At 48.1% G+C, this 17486-nt stretch overlaps 1 protein-coding gene and 1 non-coding gene across 21 annotated transcripts in view; both read right to left on the bottom strand.

The window, feature by feature from the left end:
• ZMYND8 (zinc finger MYND-type containing 8) overlaps positions 1 to 17486 on the bottom strand; it is a 119888-nt gene that overhangs the window by 24075 nt on the left and 78327 nt on the right. For all 20 annotated transcript variants that reach the window (XM_055438395.2, XM_055438430.2, XM_088843700.1 and 17 more), the window contains 3 exons: positions 14977 to 15117; positions 5134 to 5286; positions 2049 to 2561 (listed from right to left, as the gene is read on the bottom strand). In XM_055438395.2, the coding sequence (XP_055294370.1) occupies positions 2049 to 2561; positions 5134 to 5286; positions 14977 to 15117 (807 nt within the window). The remainder of the gene's footprint in view (positions 1 to 2048; positions 2562 to 5133; positions 5287 to 14976; positions 15118 to 17486) is intronic.
• On the bottom strand, positions 9854 to 10001 carry LOC129535319 (small nucleolar RNA SNORA79). Its single transcript, XR_008681599.1, has one exon. It is a non-coding gene; the product is annotated as a small nucleolar RNA SNORA79 (small nucleolar RNA).

Below are 17486 nucleotides of genomic sequence, written 5' to 3'. Positions count from 1 at the left end.
GCTCCTAGAGAAATTTGCTCCAGACACCAGTGAGAGGAACAGCTCAGCTTCATTTTATCAACTGGAGTGCTTTCTATTTAGGGGAGAGAAAACGGGATCTTTTAAGGCACTCATATGTGTTTCCCTTTTCATTTTGACTGCCAGGAAGCTCGGAGCCAAAATGGAAGCCTGACTTCGCTAATTCTGAAGGCTGAAATAGTTATTTCTGTATACAAACTTTTCCCAGATCTCTCACTGTTCTATTCTCATCTTTCTCACTGATGTCTTGATTTCCAATCTATCAGTATGTCACAAATCCTTTCTGGAAGGGGAAAAAAAAAAAAAACCCAACCAAACAAAAGATCTATTCCAGAAAGAGAGGAATAGTATAAATATATCATTCACAGGAACACTGCCATCTGGGACCCAACAATTCCACAAACTTCATGGAATAATTGTTACTCCTGTTGCTTTCTGCAGCATCAGAAGTGGTCCCTCAAACCCCAATCCACACAGAAATGGATGTTTCAGATGCCATTCATAATTCTAAGGGATGGGCGGTGATCCATCCTTCCTGACTCAGTCAACTGCCTCTCTCTATTCCTGCCTCGTGTGACTGAGAGACGTTCCTCTTCCAATGAACTGCAGGAAGTGAGGTTCCAGAACAGTTCGTGTTGATACAAACACAGAGGGGAGATGCTCAAAGCCCGTCCCCCTCCTGTGTAAGCAGCCAGACGACGAAATCCCCAGCGGAAACATAACTGAGAAGTTTCCTCCTGTCAGCAGCTGTGTGTTGTGTTTAGTCACTAAGTCATGTCCAACTTTCTTGTGACCTCATGGACTGTAGCCCACCAGGCTCCTCTGTCCACGGAATTCTCCAGGCTAGAACACTGGAGTGCGTTGCCATTTCCTTCTCCAGGAGATCTTCCCGACCCAGGGATCGAACCTACATCTCCTGCATCGGCAGGAGGATTCTTTACCACTGAGCCACAGAATTAAACCTGGCTATCCCCTTATGTAACCCACAAAGTACAAGAGGTTTTATGGCTACAACCTCCAATTTGTCCTTTGGCCATGTCTCTCCTGGGCCCTTAATTAATTCTTCATTATCTTTCTTGGGCATATTGGAATCCCCTCACCACCCACTTGCCAAGCCAGCTGAGAAATTCACTCACTGCTTCGCCCATGTGCCAAAAATCCTTCAAATCATTCCCATGTTCCACTGGGGGGTCTGCCAACATGCCTGGGATGCGGCGGGTTTGAGAGCAGCCACTGCTGGTTTGGTCCCTAATAGCAGCGAAGGGGAAACTGCTAAGACTTAGGCAGTAGTCCACAACTAGGGGAGATTTTGTCTTGTCAAGACCCTTTTGAAGGCCACCACTGGGTAGATGCTACTGACATCCAGTAGGTAAAGGCCAATACACAGCACAAAGAATTATCTAGCATAAAAAGTCAATTAGCACCAAGGCTGAGAAACCTCAGGCCCATGCCAGTTAAACACAAATATGGTAGAACACGGGCTCAGGTGGGCATCATACAATAATGCCCCCTGGATTTCTAGACGCCTTAAGAAGAACTCAGCAGTCAGGTGCCACTGACCCAAAAGGTCTTATACTCTAGTAAGAAAATGTGTTTTGAGATGCCTGGGCAGCGTGAGGGGAGGTAAAGGAGAATAAACTCATCAAGGTCTTTGAACTGAACACTTTTAACAATTTCAGCACTGTTCAATGTCTTAACATTGACAAACACTTTAGGCATGTAAGTGAACACATTGGAAAAGAAACTGCTTAGGTTCAAAATGACTTGACTGTTAGAAGCAACTACTATTTTCTAAGAGACTTCCTGTGCTCAAAAATCAACCACACTGGGTACTGAGAAGCTAAAAGGTGGGCAGGCCCAGGTTAAGGCCTGGTTCTGCTCCGTAACTAGCTAGGTGACCAGGAGCCAATCCAAGCTTTGCTGTGTCACCCTTCATGATGTCAGAGGGTGACATGACATGTGACCCTACAAACGGCAAGGTGGCATTCTAAAACCAAATCAAGAAACCGGAAACTGATGCAATCACTTACCCTCCTGCTTGGGAGATGGTTCTTTGGGTTCCTTCTTATTTTTTCGACCCTCCCGCCCAGAATGGTCTTCCCCTAAATCTATGACAAGTTCACTCTCCGAATCAGAGTCCAGGCCCAAATGCACTGTTGGGGAATCCATCTCATCTTTTCCCTTCAGCTTATCCTTTGTGGGATGAGGCGAGGGTTTTGCTTTGTCTGAAAAGTCCTTCTCAGGCTGGGGGCTTGTCTTCTCCTTGACCGAGCTTGGGTCTGCTTTCTCGCTGGCTGGTGACATGCTGACTTTCAGCTCCTCTTTCGTCTCCCCCGGGTTCGGTAATTTGGGCTTTTTTTTGGCGGCAGGTGGCTCTTTGTCCATCCGAGCCCCATCTTTGTCTTCGGCATCCTCGGGCTCGTTCTTGGACCTCTGCTCCTCATCACTGATAGAGTCACTTCCGCTACTATCTGACTTCTCGGAATCCTCCGAATCGCTGTGCTCGACGGCCGTATAAACATCTTCCGAGATTTCATTGATGCCTAAATTCAAAAAGAAAACCCAGCATGTGGCGTAGTCACAGAATAAAGAGCAGGACCAAAAAAACGCAAACATTTTCCACGCCCAACACTGGAATAAAAAAAAGAAACATTTCACATTGCATCACGTTGGCCTGGTGGGGTTAGCAGCAGACTCAAGTTGCAGCTGACTACAGGAGACAAATGGAACTTGTCTGCAGAGGGTTTCACTTACTGACATTCCAAGATGACAAGGGACCAAACCACATGGATTTCTAATTTATCCAGAGCTCAATCTTGGCAGCATGGGTAACTCACTGGGACACAGAGAATGGGGGGATGGAAGCGAATGCTACACAGGAGTTGTTAAAGCTGATCCATTTTACAGATGAGAACAAAAGAGGCCCTGAGAAATCACTTGTCCTGGGACACAAAGAAAACCAAGAGAGAGGCGAGGCCACGGGCTTGAGTCACCACTAGGGCTCTTCCCACGAATCCCCAAAGCATTAAGTCTTTTACCCTTTGTGCCCAGGACTCAAAGAAATAAGCCAAGGCTTAAAGCAGAGGATGCAAACTCACAGCCCACGAGCCACACGAGCAGACGTGTTATTTAGGAAGCAACGGTTTGACCCAATGCTTTCCAACATTGTGTTGTTTGTTGTTTTTATTTTTAACTTAGAACGTGCTGGCCAATTCATAAATCGGGAAGTTTCACACAAAAAGTAAGATGCTAGACTTGTGCTGAAAGAGCAGAAGACCTGGCCACTCTGAGTCACAGGCCTGCAAGGCTGGCTGGGGCTGAGAACCACTGGCCCCTTTCGGTTGGGGGAGCACTGTATCCAGGTGACCCAGCTGCCCAGCCCCCATCTGGCTCCCTGCCCTGAAGCAGAGCCAGCCATCACTGTGTTTCTACTGCTGTTCTACTTGTAACTGAGTACAGAGGAAAGGCACCCATTTCCACGTCTCCAGCAAAAGGAGAAACGATAAAACAGCAGGAGTTTCCTATATACACAGAAGCCAAAATGGGCAAAAGCCTATTTCTAACAATAGTTTCATTTAACCTATTCACGTTCCCTGCTTCCAGCAGTGAGAGTTATCCATCTGTAGGTAAATAATCCGACACCCTACAATTTTGAAAAGAGGAAATCCCCATCAACTCTGTATTGTCTTCATTCTAGAGCGACGGTTACCACGAGTGGGGTCACGGAAGAGAAGCTTCTAAAAGGCTAAGAGCCACAAACAGCCCTGCAGGATCAGGAGTGAATTACATCCACCTCCTCCAGGGCTCGAATTGAAAGAATCTAAAAACCAAATCTGGTTTAATTCCTGGATCTCAGGCTTGAGCAACTGGTAACTAAAGGCTGGACACCAGACTGACAGGCATGACCACACATGCTTGGATACTGGAGCCCAAAGGATATGAATTCAGATCCTGCTCCTCCACTTCTATTAGTTGTGTGACCCTGAACAAGTGAACTACCTCTCTGAGCCTCCATTTCTTCACCTGTACAATGGGTTTGATAACAGTATCAAACTTCCAGGACAATCTATGCACAGTGCAGGGGGCATGGGAAGTCCTCCATAAATCCTTATTAACAATAACAAACTGAGGAGCTAGACCAGCTGCTTGGAAGAACCCAAGAGAGATACAGCCTGCAAAATTTCATCCGTGTCACTCAATGTCCTAACCAAATGGGCAACCAGCAAGGAATGCTTTCCTCGGACAGCCTAAGTGACTCCCAACTAGTTCCTTTCTCATCCAAAGGTCCAGAGCACCCAGTGACACGGAAACCGCATCTTGGACTGGCTTTCTCTACTGAGACCCAGTCACTCCCTATTTCCTTATAAATACCTTCTGACTTCATTTACCTCTTCAACAAACATTCTAGAGCATCACTATGTGTATAAGAAGAAGTACCTTGGAGAAGGCTAGTCTTTATAAGACAAACCTCTCTGCCCTTGAGGAGCTTCCAGTCTAGATTGGGACCCCCCACAAAAGGACCACTGATGCTTTGGAGCCATAAAGTACCAAAGGAGGTGGACAGATGGGGAGGGCAGTCAAGGAAGACTTCCTGGAAGAGGTGACGCCCAAGCTCAGTCTTACAGATAGGATTCAGGTAGGCAGTGTAAAAAGGCAGCCAGCATGGGGATGAGGAAGGGAGGCAATAGATACAGAAGCAGGATGCATGTGCTGGGGGTGGGGGGCGGGGCCCAGCCTGGAGGGGAAGGGGTTGTGTTGGGGACACTTGGGGGATACGCGTGATGCTGAAGTGGAGACACCAACATGTGCAGAGAAGCACAATGGCAAACTCAGGAGGCTCTTCCTGCTGCCAAACTTTCTTACAAGCAGCACCTCGAATCAACAGGCTGCCACAATCAAAGAATGCACTCTGACAAGCTCAAAATACCCCACTGAACAATTAACTAGCACATCTGAAATATTCTGCCATGAGAAACAATTTTTTTTTGAACAAACAGGCCGAAGTCAAACCTGCTGCGAAAACAGCAGCCAGGATCGGGCTTTCATTTCATCCAGGCGGTCCCCCTAAAGACAGTAATGATGTTGATAATGATATACGCAAACCAAGACACATACCTAATTGTGCTTTGCAACTCTCTATCGTCTTGTCGAGATTTAGCTGGAATCTGCTGCGAATCTGTCGCTTGGGGGAGATGAGAGGAACAGGAGCAGACTGCTGCTGGACAGACTCACTCAGCTCCTTCAGGTCCATCTCGGCCTTGCTTCGATCTGGAAGACACCACCACACTCGTGAGATCAGGCACTGGAGGGAACTAGTGAATAACGCTCATCACTTGGCTTCTTCTTGAAAACACGCTTTTGAGCCCAGGAGGAAAAAAACCTAAAATGTCTCTATTGTTTATCCCAACAACATTATCTACTCGACGGCCTGGGCTGACTTGGCGATAAGAGCCTGAGAGAGCATTTGGCAAGTTTCTACTGAACTATTGCCTGGGCTGCTTTCAATACGGAAAATGTACAATCCCAGCCAGATGGTTGGTTTCTAGGAAGCGCAGCATCACTGTGGAGTCTCCAAAGCCAAAGGTTACGCTATGTTCAACCTCAACAACAGCAGATAAAGTGACACTGAGTCTGGCCAGTTTGTTTGAATTTCAGGCCCAGATCAGAGTGGGCTTGTAACCTAGAGAGGCGCTGAGCCTTGCGGAGAACATGTTGATAAAGACGGGGAGCCCAGCTCCTCCTTTACCACAGAGACTTCAATCTTCGTCGACCTAGTCTGCAGCTCAAATTAGAAAACAGGAACCTCCCTGGTGGTACAGAGGTTAAGACCCCAGACTCCCAATGCAGGGGGCCCAGGTTCGCTCTCTAGTCAGGGAACTAGATCCCACATGCCGCGTGGCTAGGAGTTCACATGCCACCAAGGAAGGCCAAAGATCCCACGTGTCACAAATAAGACCTGGCCTAGCCGAACAGATAAATAAATATTTAAGGAAAGGGCAAATACAAGACAGGCAGACCCTCCAGCCGGCATGCTGCACCTCCCTTTGGCTCCTGGCCTCCATCTGAGGAAGGGGGAACCGATGAGTCTTGGACATGAACCTGTGTCTTCTTGCTCAGGTAAGACGTCAGCTCCTCCTCACCCAGACTGCAGGCAAAGGCCTCTGCTTAATGACTCAGGTCCAAAGGTCCTGCCCACTCCCACCCCCACCCCCACGTCTGCTGTGGATCTTTGTACGACCAAGCTGGCCCAGATTCCAAAGGATCCATGAGCTTATATGACTTGAACTCCTTCCCTACCTCCTCTGCTGCCTCCTCTAGTGACCCCCAGAACATAAAAAGGGGACAAAATGGTGGAAGCAGCAAAGGCTGGGGAACAGTGAGAGACTCTGCAGGAAGGAAGCATGGTCTTTCACCCCGATGTCACCTCCAACAGACCCCAAGCAGAGAATGCGCTTGAGGTCTGATAAGGGGTTGGGGGGGCACCCAGCTCCTCTTCCCAATCCCTGAAAGCAGGTCAGGGTCAGAAAGCATGTGGGATCCGTCAAGGATCCCTCAGGAACAAAGATGAGCCACCTGTCAGCTAGTTCCACCGGCTATGAGCTCACTACCTGACTTCTCCCATCTCTTTGTTACCCCCACCCAGAAGGCCACCTCTAGCCACCAACCTGGTACAAAGACCAAGATACAGACTGAGTGCTGGCCTGCAGGGCTCCTCCAAAGCTTTCATTCTTCCCCTTGACTCTTGCATTCTGCCCTGCACGCAAGAAGGGGGCACGCTCCTACCACCACACACCAGAGATTTACCCTTTTAAGGGGCCACAGGTAGTCTCCCCAAAGCCCCACACAACCCACTCATAGATGACTGGAGCCACAAATTGCTCCAACTTCATTTATCACCATAATGAGGTAAGATTAGGAAGAGCCCTGTCCCAAAGACACACTTGGGGTTGGCCACCAGGGAGAATCCAAAAGTGAGCTGTCAAAGCAAACAGGGACAGCATCCTTGTCATTAAAGCAATGGCTCTAAAAATACCTGACCTGTGTGTGCACGCATGTGTTTGTCTGGTGTGTGTGCACACGCTGATCAGGGGACCTTCTCAGGGCCGGGACTGAGGATGCTTGCAAGGATGATGGCTGAACGCACAAATACTTCAAAGGGGGAGAATATTCACTCAGTCTCACTGGAGAGGCGCCTTACACAGTAAACAGAGAGAGTGAAGGAGACAAAAGGGAAAACAGAGAGGAGGATCTGATCAAACGACAGAGCGGTCAGGACTGAAGGACTTCAACTGTTGAGCCAAGAACATGGCTTGTCATTTCCGCTCTCGGAAATGAAGAAGCACTGCATTCCAGAGGGAAAATGCAGGCAGCCTTTTCAAGCATAAAGTTGGAAAAGAAGTATCTCACAAAAACACTTTCCATGAAGTGGAGAAGCAGGAGACGGCGGTGTTGCCTATGTTACGGGAGGACACCCTGTCCTCTACAACATTCCTATGTGGTTAACAGATTCCACACAGCCGGTACCGAAAAACACAACTGACCATATCAGGCAAGGGTCAACCAAATTTCTTCCATAAAGGGACACAGAATAAATGAAGTTCTGCAGGTGTATAGGCTCTGCTGAGTGCCATAAAATAATGTGTTAAATGAATGTGGCTGCATTCCAATAAAACTTTATTTACAAAAACAAGTTGGGGGCCAGATTTGGTCCATAGGCTGAAAACTGAGCCAGCCCCTGACTCCTAACTTTGGCTGCACATTGAAATTGCTCCCTGTCCAGTCCAGAGCTTTTATAAAAAACAAAAACCCTGACTACTTGGCCCCACCCCCAGAGATTGAATGCACCAGCATGCGGGAAGACCTGAGCACTGGCCATGTAAAGGTTCCCCAGGTGTTTACAACTGGCAGGTAAGGCTGTACGCCCCTGTATTGGACCAGTGCTGTCTGTGAGTAAAGAAAACGCCTCATGATCTGCCTTAACCCTTGTGCACCCTGTATGAAACCTTGGGGTTCACACAAACAGATCTACGCAGCACGAGAATAATCAAGTATGAGCACGTGTGTGTACCTGTGTGTGTCTACACTGCGTTGTTCTGTTTTGTTTTTGCATGTGTGCTCAGTCATGTCTGATTCTGTGCAGCCTTATGGACTGCAGCGCACCAGGCTCCTCTGTCCACGAGATCTCCCAGGCAGGAAGACTGGAGTGGATTGCCATTTCCTTCTCCAGGGGGTCTTCCCGACCCAGGGATCCACACTGACAGGCGGATTCTTTACCACAGAGCCACCTGGGAAGCCTAAAGGGCTTGTAGCCTCCTTTGTGTGTCTATGTAAGGGCAATCTCTCAACTTTAGCCTAAAAATTGAATATTCATAATCAAGAGGAATGAAAAGATAAAGCACTTCTTTTCACAAAATACGGGGTCAGTGAGATATTGTGATGTTTATTCTAACAAGAAACCACCAAAAGCCAGGGAGGGGGCTGCTCCAGGGTCCCTTCTGGAGTTAAGCCAGATGTAATTATCTTTCTCAAACTTTCAGCTATGTGTGGACTCAACTGTCCTCCGCAGGGAGAAAAGATTTCTCATTTAGCTCCTGGTAGCTTATCAGGACTCCTTCCACCTCTGCCCTTCTATATCGGGAATATCTGCAGAATCCACCCTGGCTGTCAACATTTTGAACTTCTCAGCTGATAGGAAGACAGCTTAGGCTATAAATGGAAACCAGGAATTTGAAGAAAAAAAAAAAAAACCACCCACACTAGAGAAACAAGGCACGATTCTCACATTGCTGGAGGGAGCATAAATCAGAACCACCCTTCAGAGGGCAATCTGGCAATATCTTTCCAAATGTCAGCAGCTTCTGACCCACAGCTCCACTTCTAGGAATGTATCCTGTTCCTAGATCCTGTTCACCTCCACCTGGGCAGAGGGTCTTCATCACAGCTGTTTCCAACAGCAAAAATAGAGATCTACTCAATAACTAAAGTGCCTGGATGAATAAATTACTGTTCACCTTTAAAGGGAATAAAATACAGCCGCTAAAATAACAGCAGCATAGCTTTCTGTGTGGTGATATGGAAAGCCCTTCTGCTTAACGAAAAGGAAAACAGTCAAGGACATAAGCGCTGGTGTGGGGCAGAAAAGGAGGAAAGGAAACGCAGATACTAATATATGTGTTCTCGGGCTTCTCGGTGTGGGCATTTGGGCCTAGTGGGGTGGGGGCAGGGGGCCAGGAGGGGTTCTGACACTGCAGAATGTTTGACAGCAACCCTGACCTCCACCCACTAGATGGCAGTAGCACTCACGGCCCAGCTGGGACAATAAAAAGGGGTTGATTCCTGGTGGTCCAGTGGTTAGGACTCCACCTTCCAACACAGGGAGCACAGGTTCGGTCCCCGGTCAGAGTACTAAGATCCCACATGAGATACACAGTGCAGGACTCCCTGCTTCAAAAGAGTCTAGACATTGCTAACTGGGGACCAGATCACCCAGACTGATGTCTAAAAGAGCTCTCCAAGGAGACTATATAGAGCCAGTAGGGACAGAGGATGGACCAAAAAAAGGAGCCAACACTGGTCACTCTCTTTTTTGGCGGGCAGCAGGGGGAGGATAGAGTTAGAGGACAGGAGGTCAGAGGCGACAGGTGTGGACTGCCTTTTCATTAACCATCTTTCTGTACTTTGACCTGGAGAAGCGAATGGCAATCCACTCCAGTATTCTTGCCTGAAGAATTCCACGGACAGAAGAGCCTGGCATGCTACAGACCATGGGATTGTACTTTGACTATTTGTTCCCGGTGTGTGTTCATTACTTATAAAAACAAATTTATTTTTCTTCAATTGTGTGATTCTGCAAAAATCAGAACACACTAACAAACAGCCAAGCCATCCCTGTGGTGTCCTGAAAGAAGACAAGCCAGCTTAAGACATATGATGGACTAAAATCCCACTACCTAAGGCTCCAGCCACTAGAGAAACAGCCATCAAAACAAAATGTTTTAAGGGCACTTCCTTGACAGTCAGTGGTTAAGACCAACTTTTCACTGCAGGGGGCACAGGTTCCACCTCCGATCCGGGAACCAAGATCCTGCATGCCATGAGTCACGCCCGCCACTCCAAAAAGTTTTAAAACAAAAATACAAGCACTTCTTTTTCAGCTCAAAAAAAAAAAAAAAGAACTCCTTTATTCAAAAGACACAGGCAAACTATAAAGTATGGTCTTTCAGGAGGCACAAGATAATGGCTCCTTCAAAGGAACAATATCTTTAGACAAGACACCAGGGCAGATGCTCTTATCAATCAGTAAACAGATATCTTCCTCACCTCATTCACTCTTAAAAAAAATCAAGACAACATCTGGAAAACTGGGATACCCAACCCTGCATCCACATCCTCAAAGAATGCCTGGCATCCAAAGTCTCGCCTTCTGCTGGGGACAGCAATGGTGGAAGAATAAACCAGAGGCAAGTTTTCGGGTCTGAGGATGTTCCATCATCGGCATCTCTGACAGGGCATCGAGGCACATTTTGTCACTAACAGTATGACTAACTGCAGAGTTTGTTGACCCCAAGGCAAACACTGGGCATGAGACAGGAGGAGAGAAGGTTCCCAGAAAAAGCAAAAAGGAGTCGAGATGAAGGAAAGAAACACACATTCCACCCCACCCCATCGCACCACGTGCCACAAGCGCATTTATTCAGGACTCATCTTATTAACTGCCAGAGAGGCACAGAAGGAGCCAGAACCATCTGCCTAACTTGGCTCCTTATTTTAGAGCAGAGAGAAGGGGCCCAAGACAGCAAGTGAGGCCCAGTGTGTCAACAAGCAGGGCCTTCCCCCCATCATGCTATAAAATAAATCATAACAGTATCCAACTGTTACTCAACCAGTGGGTTGGCTATATTTTTGGCTGTACTTGTTTCTTTGGTCTAAAAAGAGATGGATGGGTTGGTTTATTGACTTATTTACTTCCTTGTTTATCTATGTTAATTTGCTTGCGGGATTTTAGTTCCCTGAGCAGGAATCAAACCCTCACCCTTGGCAATGAAAGCACAGTCCTAGACACTGAACTCCAGGAAATCCCTAAACAGAGGTTTTTAATGAAACTGATGGTCAACTTTTAAAACCTAGTAGAGTTCACATTAGAAACCTGGATTTCTGTTTTTCTTGAAAATTCAAGGTTGGACAGCACAAGTTCAATGGGTGGGAGCTGCTTCCTTGAAAAACGCACTTTGTGCTTCATTACACTGCCATCCGAATCCTCACCTGACCCTTGACCCCTACAGCTGGGCCAACTAACCCCACAGCACTAAACGGTAAGAGCCCATGAAAGTGAAAAGACGCCCTGTCCTGCAACACTGCAGTTCACATGTCTTGGTTAAAAACACAAGCTACACACAGCAGACTGACCCAAATCTAAAGGCCAATCTCAACCACAAACCATGTGTGATCCTGGGTAGGTAACTTTATTTCTCTGTGCAATGGGGCTATTACCTTACCTTGAAGATCACTGTATATTTTTTAATAGTTTTCACATACAGAGAGTAAAATTCACTTTTTGGAGAACACATCAATTTTAACACCTGAACCACCAGGACAAACAGAATGCAGAACAATTCCATCCACCAAAGAATCCCTTTGTGATGAACAGTCAAACCCTCCCCAACTCCAGGCAATAACTGATCTTTTTTTCCCATCCGTATAATTTTGCCTTTTCTAGTTTTTGGTTTTGTTTTGCTTTTTAATGAAACACTATTTTGTTAGACAGAATAATGTCATTATTATCCCTGGCACTCCGTCTTACTTCTCTCTGCTCAAAGTAGTTACACGGGTGCCAGACATCAAGTGCCATGAGAATTATTATTTCCCTCCACTTTCTGATTTTTCTACCCATTCACAGCACTTTTCACCAGTCCCTATCTGATCATCTTGGCATCGGATAACTGAAATCCAAGCCCATAAACTGCCAACATTGCCAATGCTTTTGTTTCCACTGACATGAAGCCTATGTCCCAGGAATGGAAGGAGCTGGCAAGGAGCTTCCGCAAAGAGAGCCTGGGACTCCGCCGTGCCCACCACCAATACACACACCAGGAGAAAACCTTTCTCTCCCACCACGTGACTCAAGTCAAACAGAAAGACCCAGCTCATTGCCCAGATGCCCAAGGACAGCCTCGCTTAGGGAAGGAGCTAGTCCTGTCATTCATGACTGGCGATTAGGAAGGGTGACCGTGAGAAAGCCTCCATACAGCTTTCTTTTTGAGGGTGTGGAGGAGAGTGTGAGAAAGCAAACCACACTGCTGAGAACGGGAGTGATCCCCAGAGGCGCAGATGGGTCCTTATGTGTTCAAATAAGGAGTTCCCACCGGCCGACCTGAGCCGGAGCGCCTTAAGCCACTGCCCCGCCTGTCCTGTCACTTCTGGGCCAGACAACCAGGTGATGGGGGTGAACAAGGCCTCGGCCTCCGCTGGGACAGAGATGTACCCCAGCCCCGCCACCTCTGCCTCTGCGATCCCAGTCCCTGGGGACCCCTCTCCAGGCCTCAGCTCCTCCATATGAAAATAGCATCTCAGGACAAGATGAGCCCAGAGGGCAATGACCACCAGAGTCTGTGAATTCAGGCTGGAGCATCACTCCACACAGGTGGCTTCCCCTCCCTCCCTGCTGCTGCTGCTAAGTCGCTTCAGTCATATCCGACTCTTTGCAACCCCACAGACGGCAGCCCACCAGGCTCCCCTGTCCCTGGGATTCTCCAAGCAAGAACACTGGAGTGGGTTGCCATTTCCTTCTCCAATGCATGAAAGTGAAAAGTGAAAGTGAAGTCGCTCAGTCGTGTCCAACTCTTCATGACCTCATGGACTGCAGCTCACCAGGCTCCTCTGTCCATGGGATTTTCCGGGCAAGAGTACTGGAGTGGGGTGCCATTGCCCTCCCTCCCTAAAACCTGGTATATTAAAGGGCTCCGGGTAACACACCCCGAGTGTTGCTTTCTGCTTGTCTCCTGCTCCTTTCTCAGTCTCCTGTGCTCACTTTTCCTAAGGTCTACATGGGCTACCCCGATGGCAAAGAACCCGCCTGCCAATGCAGGAGACACAGGCTCTATCCCTGGGTCAGGAAGATCCCCTGGAGAAGGAAACGGCAACCCACTCCAGTGTTCTTGCCTGGAAAATCCCACGGACAGAGGAGCCTGGGGAGATACAGTCCATGGGGTTGCAGAGAGTCAGACGTGACTGAGCAACTAAACAACATGCGCAAGTGGCCAGGCCTCACTCTTTCTCTATGCTCTGGGCCAGGGTCTCTGAACCTCAGCACTGCCACCATCGCGGCTGGACAATTCTCTGTCGTGGGGACTGTTCTGTGCACTGCAGAAAGTCTAGCAGCATTCCCTGTCGGCAGTCACATGCCAGCAGCGTCCCTCCGTCCCCACTTCCCCTGTTGTGAGACCTGCTGCTTTGAATCCAATCCCAGGAATAAATCACTATTCTCAGACTTGTTCCGCCCTGACCTGGCCTGATTCAGGTCTCCACCTGCCCTCATGTCCTCTCCACCTAGGAACCTAGCAGGCATCTCAAACTTACAGAATCGAAAACTGAACCCTTGGCTCCTGTTTCTCCCGCTGTAACCAAATCTGTCAGCCCAGGCGCAACCCAGCGAATCTCCGTGGCGGGGCCTGATCTAGATGCAGGTAGCAACAGCCCCTCCCAGCGAGCTGCCACAACTGAAAGTGTCTTCAGACACTGCCAAGCGTCCCCTGTGACAAGGGGGAACTCCCTGGTGAAGAATGGCTGACATAGGCTGATTCCCAACACAGCACTCAGAGAGGTCCTTTTAAAAGGCCCGGTCACATCACTCCTCTGCCCAGACAGCCCCACCTCAGCGACCACAAGATCACTGTGTTCGCTGACCTCAATGCCTCACCTCCGCCCCTTCACCCACTGGGACATGTCACTGGGCTTCCTTAGCATTCCTACAACACACCAAGTTCAGACTGATCCTAAGGCCTTGACATTCCTCTTCCTTCCAGAATGTTCTTCCTCCTAATCCTGGCATGGTTAGCTTTTCTTGTCATACAAACCCTTGACAGGATATCACCTCCCCAGAGGCTTCCCCTAACCACTGCCTCTTGCTCCCCCCGGCCATCCTGCCCCAGCTCTCCCCTTATCAAAGGAATGCCTTTTACCTTCCATGATGACATGACCTATCTTGGGTTTTTTTCAGTTTGGTTATTATTTCTCCCTCTCTAGAACCTAGCTCCACAAGAGAGCAAGGCCCACACTCACCACTCTCTGCCCCAGGCCGAGAACAGTGCACAGCACAGAACAGATGCTCAATCAAAATCCGGGCTCATGATGGAATGAATTAATAACTTCACAGTTGAGTGTTGAGCATTCCTGGTGCCAAGTTTTGTTAAAGACTTTGACCTGAGATAATGCTTTTGAGAGAATCTACTGAGACTCAGTAAGTTTTTTAAAAGAAAGTAAATACGGGTTCATAAAACAATAGATACTATGTATATACATGTAACTTTAAATATACATATTTACACATGTAAGAACTGGGTTGCTGTGGTCAAGGGCAGGTAAGGTGGTAAACACTGGCCTAAAGTATTTCAAAATAAAACAGCCTTGCATTTCAACAAGTCCCAAGCAATCCTGTGCCAGTTCCTTCTACTGATCTCTCTTCATCTCCATCCACTGCACCTTTTCAATATTTTGCACAGAGAAAAGAGTGATTCAAGAACCACACACGAGGAGTTCCCTGGTGGTGCAGTGGTTAAGACTCCATGCTTCTAATGCAGGGGGCATGGGTTCGACCCCTGGTCGGGGAACTAGGATCCCACATGACCAAAAACAAAATAAAAATACCAACCTTAAACACACACACACACCAAAGAGGACATTTTAACTTGCAGAAATATGCACAGCTGCCACAGAAAGAAGCTTCCCAAAATTTCAACTGACCCAGGTTAAGATTCAGGATGCTTCCCGTGGTGGATGTCTTGTCCGTTTTCGTGGTGACTGGCGTTGACAGTTGAGGAGAGAAAGGTTTCGGGCTGCCGGATAAACTCCCCGCTTGTCCTGTCTTGGTGGAGGCTGGTGAAGCTGAAAAAGCAGGTTACTTGTTAAAAGACAGATTTACAAATAAAGGAACATATAAAGCTTGTAAGTGTGGGGCAGAAAAGAGAGTACAGAAACTGTACTTGATTTCAACCAGGCCCCCAGAGCACCACGGAGGGGCTGGAGCAGGAAGGGCTGGCCATTTATTTCGAGCAAAGAGCTTTAACCCAATGTTAAACCGTTAAAGCCACGAAGGAAAAAGGCCACCCCAGTCATTCTATTAAACACAAAGCTCTAAGACAAATCGGCTAAGCTGCCACTGAAATTGGTTTGGCCCATTCACGGGTGTAAATCTCAAAATAAAGAGCGATTAAACCAGCCCCCACCACAGTCCAGATGCAGAGGCCAGAGCCAGGCTTACAAATGGCATGTCATCCGTTTGTGGGAGACACAGGGGCCGTGCGCACAGCCGCTGCACCTGCCGGGGGCCGGCTCGACCCGCTGGGGGCTCGTGGGCTTCCCATTTCAAAGGTCCTGCGATGCTGAACAAAGCCAAACTCCACACCAGACGGAGTGAGGGAGTGGCTGGTCAATCTTGCCTCCTCACTGGGTTTCAAACTTTTATAGGACAGAGTCATACCTATGCCCGAGTCTTTTAGAAAGAAGTTAAGATTCCCTACTTACTGCTCCCCTGAGCCCTGTCCACTGGGTGGCGGGAGGCAGGACAGAAAGCAAACCATTTAACAAAACAAAGCGTCCGGATGGGCTAACTGGAAACTGCCAAGGATCTCTGAGATACTGCCCCTTTGCAGCAATGGCTCTGTATTACTGGGCTGTCCTGTTACTATAATCATGTGACAGGGACTTCCCTGGTGGTCCACTGGCTAAGACTCTGCGCTCTCAGTGCAGGGGGCCCAGGTTTTATCCTTAGTCAGGGCACTAGACCCCGCGTGCCGCAACTAAAGACCCTGAATGCCGCAACTAAGACTCAGCACAGCTGAAATAAACAAACATTAACAACCAAACAAACGTCTGACAGGCAACCAAAGGACTGTGCATCCCCTCAGACGCACAGGAAACCTCAAGAAAGCTGTGGATGGTGACGGGTTTAGAACTGAGACATCCCGGGGACTTCACACGTGCTTAGGCACGCTGGTGGGTTCTTGCCTTGGTTTCCTCATCTGCCCTACAGGGATCCTCAGAGGATTTAATGGATTTAACTCTACACCAGGTTCAGCCGGTCAACCTACATGAGGCAGCCCCAGCTCCAGGGCCAAGACCTGCCAATACTATTTTTAACACAACACAGTGAGAAAGACTCTAGACGGAGGAAGCGAAGAATCCAAGCACAGATCAGGAGCCAGAATCGAGGTTCAAACCCCAACTCTGCGGCTGACATACTATGTGGCTTTGGGCAAGTGACTTAATGTCTCTGAATCGCCTTTCCTGATAGCTACAAGGACGGACACTGATAATATAATACAAAAGGATAGATAAAAGTATCCAACTTGGGGACTTCCCTGGTGGTCCAGTGGCTAAGCCTCCATGCCCCAATGCAGGGGCCTGGGTTTGATCCCTGGTCAGGGAACTAGATCCCACATTCCACAACTAAGAGTTCCTGTGCTGTAACTAAAGATTCCACATGCCACAATTAAAAGATCCTGAGTGCTGCAACTAAAAGCCAGTGCAGCCAAATAAGTAAAGTTTTTTTAAAGACACTAAAAAGAAAACATCCACTATAAGGAACAAATAAATTCATCAATTATCTAAACAGTGCCTGATCTCTATTAAGTATTATCATCTGCTATTAGTATCATATTATTTCCCCATTAACCTCCAGGGTTTTGGTTTCAATCATCTAACCTGTGATTCTCAGCCAGGAGTGACTCTGCCCTGCAAGGAGCAATGGGCAGTGTCTATAAACACTTCTGTTTGTCACAGCTGGGGAGGGAGGTGCTCTGGAATCCAGTAGGTAGAGACCAGGGATGCTGCTAAACATCCTATGATGAACAGCACAGCACCCCCCCGCTTAAAACAAATAATTATCTTTGGCCTCAAATGTTAACAATGCTGCTACTGCTGCTAAGTCGCTTCAGTTGTGTCCGACTCTGTGCGACCCCATAGACGGCAGCCCACCAGGCTCCCCCATCCATGGGATTCTCCAGGCAAGAACACTGGAGTGGGTTGCCATTTCCTTCTCCAATGAATGAAAGTGAAAAGTGAAAGTGAAGTCACTCAGTCGCGTCTGACTCTTCGCAACCCCATGGACTGCAGCCTACCAGGCTCCTCCGCCCATGGGATTTTCCAGGCAAGAGTACTGGAGTGGGTTGTCATTGCCTTCTCCGGTTAACAGTGCTAAGGTTGATAAATCCATACAGGGATGAAGGAGGTGTGTCTCCAGGAAAACTTCACCT

This window comes from Moschus berezovskii, chromosome 15, assembly GCF_049115385.1.
Source record: "Moschus berezovskii isolate FMDL1 chromosome 15, NW_MosBer_1.0, whole genome shotgun sequence".
Lineage (NCBI taxonomy): Eukaryota > Metazoa > Chordata > Mammalia > Artiodactyla > Moschidae > Moschus > Moschus berezovskii.
Note: the sequence above shows the minus strand (reverse complement) of the source record. Positions and strands in the feature narration are given on the sequence as shown.